This window comes from Zophobas morio, unplaced genomic scaffold (genome assembly GCF_036711695.1).
Source record: "Zophobas morio isolate AGI-343-1 ecotype UQ-CSIRO unplaced genomic scaffold, CSIRO_AGI_Zmor_V1 ptg000002l, whole genome shotgun sequence".
Classification (NCBI taxonomy): Eukaryota; Metazoa; Arthropoda; class Insecta; order Coleoptera; family Tenebrionidae; genus Zophobas; species Zophobas morio.
This window is the reverse complement of record NW_026972107.1, coordinates 7,631,748-7,643,903: the sequence shown is the minus strand read 5'-3', so window position 1 is coordinate 7,643,903 and position 12,156 is coordinate 7,631,748. Positions and strand designations below refer to the sequence as shown.

The following is a 12,156-nucleotide window of genomic DNA, read 5'->3' as shown; positions in this document are numbered from 1 at the left end:
TCTGGTTTTTGAAAACATTTAAAAGAAATCTTGAGGACTTCAACATTTCTTTTTGAAAAAATTGAAAGAATCTTGAAATTCCGAGTGACTTAAGTTTGAAAAAATTAAAAATAATCTTGGGCCTCTGGTGTTTAATTTTTAAAGGCATCTGACAGAATCTAGGAATCCTTGGTGTCTCTTTTTTACAAATTTAAAAGCATTTTGAGGGTCCTTGATGCGAATTTAAAAAAAGATTGAGAGAATGTTGGGATCCCTGGTGCTTTATTTTTGGAAAAAGTTATAAGAATCTTGGGGCTTCTGGTGCTTTGTTGTTGAAGGCATCTGAAAGAATTTTGGGGTTCTTTGTATTCCTTTTTGCTAATTTAAAGAACTCTTGGGGTCACTGATGTTACGTTTTAAAAAAAAGGAAAGAATATGGGGGTCTTATTCTTCTAGTGTCTGGTTTTTGAAAACATTTAAAAGAAATCTTGGGGACCTTACCTTTTGTTTTTGAAAAAAAAATTGAAAGAACCTTGAGGTCCCGAGTGACACATGTTTGAAAAAATTGAAAATAACCTTGGGGCATTTGGTGTTTAATTTTTAAAGGAATCTGAGAGAATCTTGGAGTCTGGTGTCTTTTTTTACAAATTTAAAGGCATTTTGAGGGTCCTTGATGGGTAAAAATTGAAAGAACCTTGGGATATCTAGTTCTTTGTTTTTGGAATAAGTTATAAGAATATTGGGGCTTCTGGTGTTTTGTTGTTGAAGGCATATGAAAGTATTTTGAGGTCCTTTGTAATCCTTTCTTGTGAATTTAAGGGAATCTTGGAGTTCTTGATGTTACGTTTAAAAAAAAATTAAGGAATATGGCGGTCTTATTCTTCTAGTGTCTGGTTTTTGAAAACATTTAAAAGAAATCTTGAAGACTTTACCTTTTGTTTTTGAAAAAAATTGCAAGAACCTTGAGGTCCCGAGTGACATATGTTTGAAAAAATTGAAAATAACCTTGGGGCCTCTGGTGTTTAATTTTTAAAGGAATCTGAAAGAAACTTTGAGTTGGTGTCTTTTTTTACAAATTTAAAGGCATCTTGAAGGTCCTTGATGGGCAAAATTGAAAGAATCTTGGGATATCTAGTTCTTTATTTTTGGAAAAAGTTATAAGAATCTTGGGGGTTCTGGTATTTTGTTGTTCAAGGCATCTGAAAGAATTTTGGGGTTCGTTGTAATCCTTTTTTGCAAATTTAAAGGAACCTTGGGGCCCTTGATGTTATGTTTAAAAACAATGAAGGAATATGGGGGTCTTATTCTTCTAGTGTCTGGTTTTTGAAAACGTTTAAAAGAAATTTTGGGGACTTAACATTTCTTTTTAAAAAAATTGAAAGAATCTTGAAATTCCGAGTGATTTAAGTTTGAAAAAATTTAAAATAATCTTGGGGCCTCTGGTATTTAATTTTTAAACTCATCTGACAGAATCTTGGGATCCTTGGTCTCTCTTTTTTACAAATTTAAAAGCATCTTGAGGGTCCTTCATGCGGATTTAAAAAAAGATTGAGAGAATGTTGGGATCCCTGGTGCTTTATTTTTGGAAAAAATTATAAGAATCTTGGGGCTTCTGCTGCTTTGTTGTTGAAGGCATCTGAAAGTATTTTGAGGTCCTTTGTAATCCTTTCTTGCGAATTTAAGCGAATCTTGGAGTTCTTGATGTTACGTTTAAAAAAAAATTAAGGAATATGGCGGTCTTATTCTTCTAGTGTCTGGTTTTTGAAAACATTTAAAAGAAATCTTGAAGACCTTACCTTTTGTTTTTGAAAAAAAAATTGAAAGAACCTTGAGGTCCCGAGTGAAATGTTTGAAAAAATTGAAAATAACCTTGGGGCATCTGGTGTTTAATTTTTAAAGGAATCTGAGAGAATCTTGGAGTCTGGCGTCTTTTTTTGCAAATTTAAAGGCATCTTGAGGGCACTTTGAAAAAGTTATAAGAATCTTGGGGCTTCTGGTGTTTTGTTGTTGAAGGTATCTGAAAGAATTTTGGGGTCCTTTGCATTCCTTTTTTGCAAATTTAAAGGAGCCTTGGGGTCCTTGATGTTGCATTTAAAAAAAAATGAAGAAATGTGGGGGTCTTATTTATGAAAAATGCTACAAGAACCTTGCGATCTCATGTGTTTTGTTTTTGAAAGAATTTGAAAGAATCTTGGGGTTTCTATGGTCTAATTTGAAAGAATTTAAAACAAGGTATCTTGATATTAAAAAAATCATGGGAGGTCGTTGCGTTTATCTTAAAACGGCTCTAAAAAAATCTTGGAAGCCTCTCTGGTGTTTGATTTTCGACACCATTTAAAAGAATTTTGGGATTATGGTCTGCTGTTTTTGAAGAATTTTCAGGTGTCCCTCTTTTCGAAAAAATTTGGAAGAATCTTCAGGTCTTTGGTTTTTTATTTTTGAAAAATCTTGGGGTCTTTGGTGTCTAGTTTTTAGAAATGTAAAGGCATTTTGGGGGTCCTTAATGTGCATTTTTGGAAAAAAATTTTAAGAATTCGGGGGTCCTTAATGGTTTATTTTTGGAAAAAGTGAGTCTCTGGGCTTCTGACGTTTTATTGTTAAAAGAATAAAAATTCCTTTTTAGGAATTTAACGGAATCTTTGCGGTGCTTGACGTTGAGTTTTTGAAAACATTTGAAGGAATCTTGGGGTCTTTGGTGTCTATTTTTTAGAAATGTAAAGGCATCTTAGGGGCTATTGATGTATATTTGAAAACAATTCGAAATAATTCGAGGGTCTCTAGTGATTTATTTTTGGAAAAAATGAATCTTGAAGCTTCTGGTGTTTTGTTGTTGAAAGAATTTGAAAAAATGTTGGGGTTACTTGCTTTCCTTTTTAAGGAATTTTAGGGGTCCTTGATGTTGCGTTTTGAAAAAATCTTGGGGTCTTGTTTATGAAGAATCTACAAAACTCTTGGAGTCCCTTGTGTTTTGTTCTTGAAATAATTTGAATGAATCTTAGGGTCCGTATCGTGGTTTTTTTTTTGAAAAAATTTAAAAGAAGGTTGGGGCTTCTGGTACTTTTATGTAAAGAGATTAAGCAAATTTTCGGAGCCCATGGTAATTTCTTTTGAAATGGCTGTGAAAGGATCTTGGGGCCCTAATGTTTGGTTATTTGAAAATATTAAAAGAATCTTGGGGGCTTCTGATGTTTGGTTTCTGAGACTATTTAGAAGAATTTTGTGAGCTTAATCTTTTATTTTTGAAAGATTTGAAAAGAATTTTGGTGGTTTATTTTTCTCGTAATTTTCAGGAATTTTGGGATCTTTGGTGTCTCCTTTTTACAAATTTGGAAACACCTTGAAGGTTCTTGATGTTGCGTTTTTGAACAAAAAATTGGTCTAAAGAGTTTGGACAGTACTTCCCTCGCTGTCGGAAACTTGACGACTGCATGCCTATTGTGTTTTTTTTTTCTCATTACATTTTTGTAGTGGGAATTAAAAAAAAATTGCGATGACGTCATCAACATTTTTGCAAGGACACGTATATCAGTTGGGATAGATGTAGTGTAATACTAAGAATAAAATTATTATATTCTCAAATTTTCGGGAAAATGAATTGGGTCGTTTTGAATATTGATTTGTAATAATCAATAAAATAACGAAACAATTTACTCACGTATACGTATCAGAGGCAACTGAAAATCGTGTATGTATAAACATTCTTAATTTAAGATGACAGGCGTAACAGCATACGTGAGAGTCAAACAGAGAAACTGTAAACAAAACGACCATCGGTTTTATTCCTTCGACTTCCGCTTATTATATAAAACATTGGGTTTTATTTTAATTCTTGACGGTGAAATTCACAATTGGTTGATTATAAACATGTCTATTTCACATTCGCGGAACCAAGTGAGCGCATAAAACAAATGCAGGTCTGTAATGTTAAAGTCGATGTAAATAAGCGTGCTACCCTTATGTTTTTGAACCACCTCTTAAGAAAATCTAAAAAATATGAATGGAATGATATATCACAAGTACAAACTCATCATATTTTTTGCATTTTAGATAGGATTTATTCAGCAAAATTTAAGGGTGACGTCATCAATTTTTTTAGGAGGGATGAACAAATACATTTTGAACAAAAGTTAAAATGCTTATAATAACTTTAAAATATTCCCAAGATTTCAAAGCATTCGGTTTTGTAATTCCTGATTAAATCGATAAAATAAATTCACGCCTTCATTAATTTTTTTGAGTCACCCTGCATATGCAAATCCAAAAATATGAATGGAATGATAAATCACAAGTACAGACTCATCATATTTTGTACATTTTAGATACGATTTATTCGGCAAAATTTTGAGCTGACGTCATCAGTTTTTTGTAGAAGATAACCAAATATATTTTGACTAAAAATTTATTATGCTCTTTATAACCTTAAAACATCTGCAAGATTTCAAAGCATTCGGTTTTGTAGTTCCTGATTAAATCAATAAAATAAATTTACGCATTCATTAATTTTTTTGAGTCACCCTGTATATGCAAATCGAAAAAATTTGAATGGAATGATAAATGACAAGAAGAGACTCACCATATTTTGTACATTTTAGATAGGATTTATTCAGCAAAATTTTGTGGTGACGTCATAATTTTTTTAGGGGGGACGACCAAATACGTTTTGATCAAAAATTTACCATGCTTATGATAATTTTAAAATATCTTCAAGATTTCGAAGCATTCGGTTTTGTAGTTCCTGAGTAAATCAGTAAAATAAATTTACGCTTTCATTTATTTTCTTGAATCACCCTGTATATGCAAATCCAAAAAATATGAATGGAGTGATAGATTACAAGTACAGACTGATCATATTTTGTACATTTTAGATATGATTTATTCGGCAAATTTTCGAGCTGACGTCATCAAGTTTTTGGAGGGGATAAGCAAATATATTTTGACTAAACATTTATTATGCTCTTTATGACCTTAAAACATCTGCAAGATTTCAGAGCATACGGTTTTGTAGTTCCTGATTAAATCAATAAAATATATTTACGCATTCATTAATTTTTTTGAGTCACCCTGTATATGCAAATCCAAAAAATATGAATGGAGTGATAGATCACAAGTACAGACTCATCATATTTTGTACATTTTAGATATGATTTATTCCACAAACTTTTGAGCTGACGTCATCAAGTTTTTGGAGGGGATAAGCAAATATTTTTTGACTAAAGATTTATGATGCTCTTTATAGCCTTAAAACATCTGCAACATTTCAAAGCATTCTGGTTAGCAGATTAAAAATTAAATTTCAAAATGTTGTTTTATAATTTTGATTTTTTTTCCAAAAATCTGGACGTTTCGGGCGAAAAGTCGATTCAGAGTTGTAAACTACATGTGTAGGACTATGTTATTTTATACAATTGAAAACCCATTTACTATGTACAATTTTGAAGTGACGTCATCGCATTAGTGGTGGGGATGATTAGACAAATTTTGGTTAGCGTTTTACCATCTACATGATATTCTTAATATAAGTACAAAATTTCACAACAATCGGTCGAGTACTTTCGGAGATTATCTGTCTAATAAAAATCCGGGGGCAGACGGACAGACGGACGGACAGACGGACGGACAGACGGACAGACGGACAGACGGAAATGGGAGACCTATTTCTTCGTCGTCTAGGGGTCATGAAAGATCGAGAAAACGTAAAAGTAGAGAGTCGGCCGACGGACTCGATTACAATACTTCCTTTGCTTACGCTCGGGAAGTAAAAATTGGAAAAGTTGAAAAAAAATCTTGGGGCCTAAAATAATCTTAGGGCCGTTATTGTTTTGTTGTTGAAGGAATCAGAAAGAATGTTGGGGTCCTTTATTTCTCTTTTTTACGAATTTAAAGAAATCCTGATATTACGTTTTTGGAAAAATTTTAAGGAATGTTGGGGGTTCCAGTAATTTGTTTATGAAAAATATTTCAAAAATCTTGGGATCCCTTGTATTTTGTTCTTGAAAGAATTTGAAAGAGTCTTGGGGTACCTATTGCCTTTTTTTAAGAATTTAAAAGAAGGGTAGGATCCATACTACATTTTTAAAGATATTAAAAATACCTTGGGAGGCCATGGTGTTTTAAAACAGCTCTGAAAAAATCTTTGAAGTCTTTGGTGTTTGGGTTTTGGAACCATTTGAAAGAATCTTGGGACCCTGATCTGTTATTGTTGACGGAATTCGAAAGAATTTTGGAGTCTTTGGTGTCTCCTTTTTACAAATGTAAACATATCCTGGGAGTTCTTGACGTACGTTTTTGAAAAAAAAAAAAAAATCGAAAGAATGTTGGGGCCTTTAGTGTTTTATGAAAAAAGTTACAAGAATCTTGAGTTTCCTCGTGTTTTGCTCTTGAAAGAATTTGAAAGAATCTTCAGGTCTCTACCGTTTTTTTTGATAGGATTTAAAAGAGATTAAAAAACTTAGGAATCCCGTGGTCTTTTATTTTAAAACGGTTCCGAAAAAATCTTGGGGACCCTTAGTGCTTGGTTTTTTGAAACCATTTAAAAGACTCTTGGGATCCTGATTCTTGACAAAATTGGGATTTTGGGATGTCTGTCTTTTTTTATTTCGAAAAAATTTAAGATGATTTTGGGGTCTTTGGTGTCTCTTTTTACAAATATAAACACATATTAAGAGTCGTTGATGTACGTTTTTGAAAAAAATTTGAAAGAATCTTGGGGGCCTTTAGTGTTTTATGCAAAAAATTACAAGAATCTTGGGTTTCCTCGTGTTTTATTCTTGAAAGAATTTGAAAGAATCTTCAGGTCTCTACCGTCTCTTTTTGAAAAATTTAAAACAGAAAAAATCCTTGGAATCCTGTGGTATTTTGTTTTAACGGTTCCGAAAAAATCTTAGGGACCCTTAGTGCTTGGTTTTTTGAAACCATTTAAAAGAATTTTGTTTTTGAAGGAATTTGAAAGAATTTTGGGGGGTCCACCTCTTTTCATTTCGAAAACATTTTAAAGACTGTTGGAGACCCTGGTGTTTTATTTTTGAAGAAATCTGAAAGAAACTTCGAATCTTTGATTTATCTTTTTTTAGAAATTGAAAGACATATTGGGAGTGCTTGATGTGCGTTTTTGAAAAGAATTGAAAGAATCTTGTTAACCCTGCTTTTTTGTTGTTGAAAGAATTTTGGAGCCCTTTATTTTTTTTTTAATTCATAGGAATTTTAGAGGTCCTCTATGTTGCGTTTTTATGAAAAAAGTTACAAGAATCTTGGGTTTCCTCGTGTTTTGTCCTTGAAAGAATTTGTAATATTCTTGGGAGCTCTGCCATTTATCATTTCGAAAAAATTTACGATCTCTGCTATACCGGGTGTCTGTAAAATCGCGGAGTGGGGGCCCCTGGTGATTTTGAAAACATTTGAGGGAATTTTGGGATCTCCCCGTGTCTTTTTTTTTAAGAATCCAGTGGTCCCTATGATTTGATTATTTAAAATGATGTTTTATTTTTGGAATAAATTGCGAGAATCCTGAGAGCCTTTGCCAAATGTCCATAACTAGTAAGTTATAGTAATTTTAATACACAATTTTTAATCTTGCGAGTCCAGATTTTTTGTAGAAAATTTGAAACTGCAATAAAACTTTAGTTTCATTTGAATTTTAGTATATGCTTTGAAGTAATCATAAGCTGATGGAACAAAACGTTGATTACGTTACCTCAAAATTCGCTAAGTGAATCCTATTTATAATGTCTACCTCGAGTGCGAGAGAAATTATGTCTAAATCGCTTTAGATCATTTTGTTGTCGTTTGATTTCAGCGATCCTCTTGAAAGCTGATAAATTTGCATTTTGACGAGCTATTTTGAAGTGTCAAGTCTAGTCTAGCAGCTAAATATCGATTCTCAAGGTAATTTGACTAACTTGTCACGGGTTAGTACTTTTTATCAGTAAAAAGAGCAAAGTGTTTGGGATGAATGGAAACAAATTCCGAGGACGCACACAAAGCAGACACAGCGGGATCTAACAAAACATCCCCGAATATGGTGTGCATGTAGGCCCATTCGACCCGTACTTCCGAACTTGTTTGAATAGTAATTTATTTTGCAAGTTTTCGTGTAGATTTCCCGAACAGGAAACGTCCCGACGCTTATTTCGGCGATTTGTAGTTCCATACGAGTTTTTCGTCGCAATTAATAATAGATTAGCGTCGAAAGAAAAATGCGAGTACGCCATTACACCGATCCGGCTTCGAATTATTTATAATAATTTATGATAAGCACGTTTTCACACAATTTTCCCATTAAAAACAGATATTTGGAAGAGAGGGCATTAATCATCGGCAGCAGCAGTGCAGCAGGCAACAAATTTCGAACCCATTTACGAGCACGTACCGACCCAAACATCACATTTGCTGCCACCGAAACGAATAAATTGTATAGTAGCAAACACTACGGCCGGAAACTAAATTAACATGCCCCCATTAGGCCTCTGCTTAATCCCACGTTATAAATCCCTCCAAGTCGAAATGTTCAATGTTTGCTTGTCGTTTCAGCCGCGCTCAGATTCACGGACACTGCCACCAACCAGTCGGCGTATGAAGGAGAAGAGTTCCTGCTCAAGTGCGAGGTGGAGGGCGGCACGGTCTCGTGGGCGGCGGAAGGAGGGGCCATAATTGAACGTAAGTACCTCGGAAAAAGTCTCTTCCTGATAAAAATCTCCAAGCGCAGCGGTTTCACCACCTGATTCTTGTTCCTTTTTAAGAAAATTTCCTTCATAAAGATTATACAATCTACACAACACTTTTTTTTTTATTTTACTAAAACAGGTAATAGTCACAATTTGCCGTGCGGAAAAAATAGAAACATTGCTATAGAGGATTTTGCTGTTGCTGCAAAAAATGCTTTTAGTTTTTGTAGGTCAAATCAGGTCATTGCGCGCCAAATCACGTTGTGTCGATTTTAGCCAATAGATGCGTTGTAGAAACGTCGTCGATGTTGTGCGGGAGATCGCCCAACACTCTGTAAAGGTCGATAAAATTAGTGTCGGTTATGAGGGTTCGATAAAATGGGTTGGCACAAGGGGCTTGATTAGTTTGTGCGAACGGTGATCACATTGGTCTATAAATTTTTGTTGAAGAGGTCTTATTTATCTTCTTTGACGAGGAAATAGTCGCTACATTTTTTTTTTTTTTTAATAATTTGATAACGTGTTTCATTATTTTTGCATTAAGTCCGTGTACATCCGAGCTGAAATACTTATTCAAATTTTTCCAGTCTAAAAAATAAAGAACAATGATTTTGTTTAATTGGTGGTACTGATTTAATTTGTCTACCTTTGGTAAGTTATCAGCAAGTATATTACTATAATATGAATTAAAATTTTCGGAATTAATGGAGAAGTAACATTGTTTGAGTTTTTCATAAAAACAATGTTTAATTAAATTCCGTATCCTCTTAATATTCTTTTATTTAATGTTTCCGAATCGCATGCACAGCTAATTGAAGATAAAGTACAACATGACTTACACAAAGTTATGTTGATTTTTAATCCCACTGGATCTTTCCGTCAATCCGGTAAGATATTTCGCCTTGCTGCATCTATCGTAAATTTAACTTCGCACGTCCTTTGAAAACGGTCTTTGAGTCTGGAGAAGCTAAAAGTATCCTGAAATCCAATAGGAGCAACACTAACAAATATTACACTTTCGTCCTGATTTAACTAAATTATAAAGAAAATCGAAAGCACAATTTTGAAAAAGGGGTTTCGCGTTTATTCACTAAAAAATAAAGAAATCATCAGTTGAATTAAAGACGAACAAGTCATAAGTTGTAGTATGTGATCAGGCAAATAAATATCGTGTGTGTCAGCAACATAAAATTTATAGCTTAACCAGACTAGATCAGAGTCCTGAAAAATTAACAATTATAAATTTTTTGAAATTTATGAATTAGTTTCACTTAATTTTAAAGTAATTTTTGATAATTTGTCACAACTTTCTTTAATGCATTAAAGCGGTTCTTGGTTTAAGGTGTAACATTTTTTTTTTTTAAAGAAAGAAAGAATAAATAATAAAAGTCAAACTTGAAGGAGATTCTAAATGTAGCTAAACGAATGATTAAAATTTTGTTTCCAAGAAGTCATCTGAAAACATAGATGCTTCCAAAGTAAGAATAATAGAGTTAAAGTTTCAACGAGATTCTAAATCTACTCGTAGCGAGATGGAGAATGAGTATTTTATTTCTAATGAAAATCGTCTAAAATCACTATTTTTACAAGGGATAAAACTTGAAGGATATTCTAAATCTAGCCAAATTAAAGAGCATTTTTTTTTTCAAAAGCACCATCTAAAGCCACAGAGGATTCCGAAGAAAGAATAAAAATAAATGTAAATCTTGAGATTCTAGTAAGTCTACTGAAGTAAAGAACGAAACTTTTGTTTCTATAAAAATTGCCTAAAATTACAAATATTTTGAAAGAAAGAATAATAAAAATAAAACTTGAAGGGGATGAATATTTTTTCCAGAAATCATCTGAAAACATAGATTTTTTGAAAGTAAGAATAATAGAGGAAAGTTTCAACGATATTCTAAATCTAACAAAAGGAACAATGAAAATTTTATTTCTAAAGAAAAGCGTCTATAATTACAAATTTTCCAAAAAAGGGAAAATAGGAATAGAATTTGAAAGTACTCTAAATCTAGTCAAGTTAAAGAGGAAGATTTTATTTCAAAAACACTATCTAAAGGCACAAATGGGTCCAAAGAAATAATAAAAATAAATGTAAAACTTGAGATTCTAAATCTACTGAAGTGAAAATGAAAATTTTATTTCTACAAAAATCTTCCAGAATCCCAAATGTTTTGAAAGAAAGAATAATAGAAATAAAACTTTCTAAATCTAGAAGGTAAAAATTTTATTTTCCAGGGATCATCTGAAGATACAGATGCTTCAAAAGAAAGAATAATCGATGTAAAGCTAGAAACGAGATTCTAAATATACCCAAATGAAGATTGAAGATTTCATATCTAAGGAAAATCGTCGAAACTAAAATATCACAAATTAAAAAAAGAATAATTCAGATAATATTTGAAGGATATTCTGAATCTAGCCAAATTAAAGAGGAAGATTTTATTTCCAACGAATTATCTAAACAGACAGTTGGTTCCAAAGAGATTCTAAGTATATTCAAGTGAAGAATGAAAATTTTATTTCTATAAAAATCGCCTAAAATCACAAATATTTTGAAAGAAAGAATAATAAAAGTAAAGCTTGAAGTAGATTCTAAATCTAGCCAAACGAAAGATGAAGATTTTTTTTCCAGGAATCATCTGAAGACACAGATGCTTCCAAAGTATGAATAATAGAGGTAAAGTTTCAACGAGATTCTAAACCTAACTAAATAAGATTGAGGATTTTATTTCTAACGAAAATCGTCTATAATTACTGATTTTTCAAAAAAAAATCGAAAATAGGAATAGAACTTGAAGGATTTCTAAATCTAGTCAAATTAAAGAGGAAATAACAAATGTTTTGAAAGAAAGAATAATAGAAATAAAACTTGAAGAAGATCCTAAATCTTGGCAAACAGGAGATGAAAATTTTATATTCCAGGATTCATTTGAAGGCACAAATGCTTCAAAAGAAAAAATAATAGACGTAAAGCTTGAACGAGATTCTAAATCTAGCCGGATGAAAATCGGGGATTTCATACCTAAAGAAAATGGTCTAAACTCACAATTTAAAAAAAAAGGATAATGGAGATGAAATTTGAAGGATATTCTAAATCTATCTAAATTAAAGAGGAAGATTTTATTTCCAAGGAATTAGCTAAAGGGTCAGTAGGTTCCAAAGAGATTCTAAGTCTACTGAAGTGAAGAATGAAAATTTTATTTCTATAAAAATTTTCTAAAATCCCAAATGTTTTGAAAGAGAGAATAAGAGAAATAAAACTTGAGGAAGATCCTAAATCTAGGCAAACAGAGGATGAAAATTTTTCATAATTTATCTGAAGACACAAATGACAGAATAATAGACGTGAAGCTTGAACAAGATTCTAACTCTAGCCAAATGAAGACTGAGGATTTCATATCTAAAGAAAATCGTCTAAAGTCACAAATTAAAAAAAAAAAAGGATAATGGAGATAAAATTTGCAGGATATTCTAAATCTAGCCAAATTACAGAGGAAGATTTTATTTTCAAGGT

General features: G+C 32.3%; 1 protein-coding gene across 5 annotated transcripts in view; it reads left to right on the top strand.

Moving 5' to 3' along the window:
* Nucleotides 1-12,156, top strand: part of LOC135126524 (neural cell adhesion molecule 2-like) — a 126,560-nt gene that overhangs the window by 81,431 nt on the left and 32,973 nt on the right. For all 5 annotated transcript variants that reach the window (XM_064052575.1, XM_064052566.1, XM_064052581.1 and 2 more), the window contains one exon: nt 8,506-8,631. In XM_064052575.1, the coding sequence (XP_063908645.1) occupies nt 8,506-8,631 (126 nt within the window). The remainder of the gene's footprint in view (nt 1-8,505; nt 8,632-12,156) is intronic.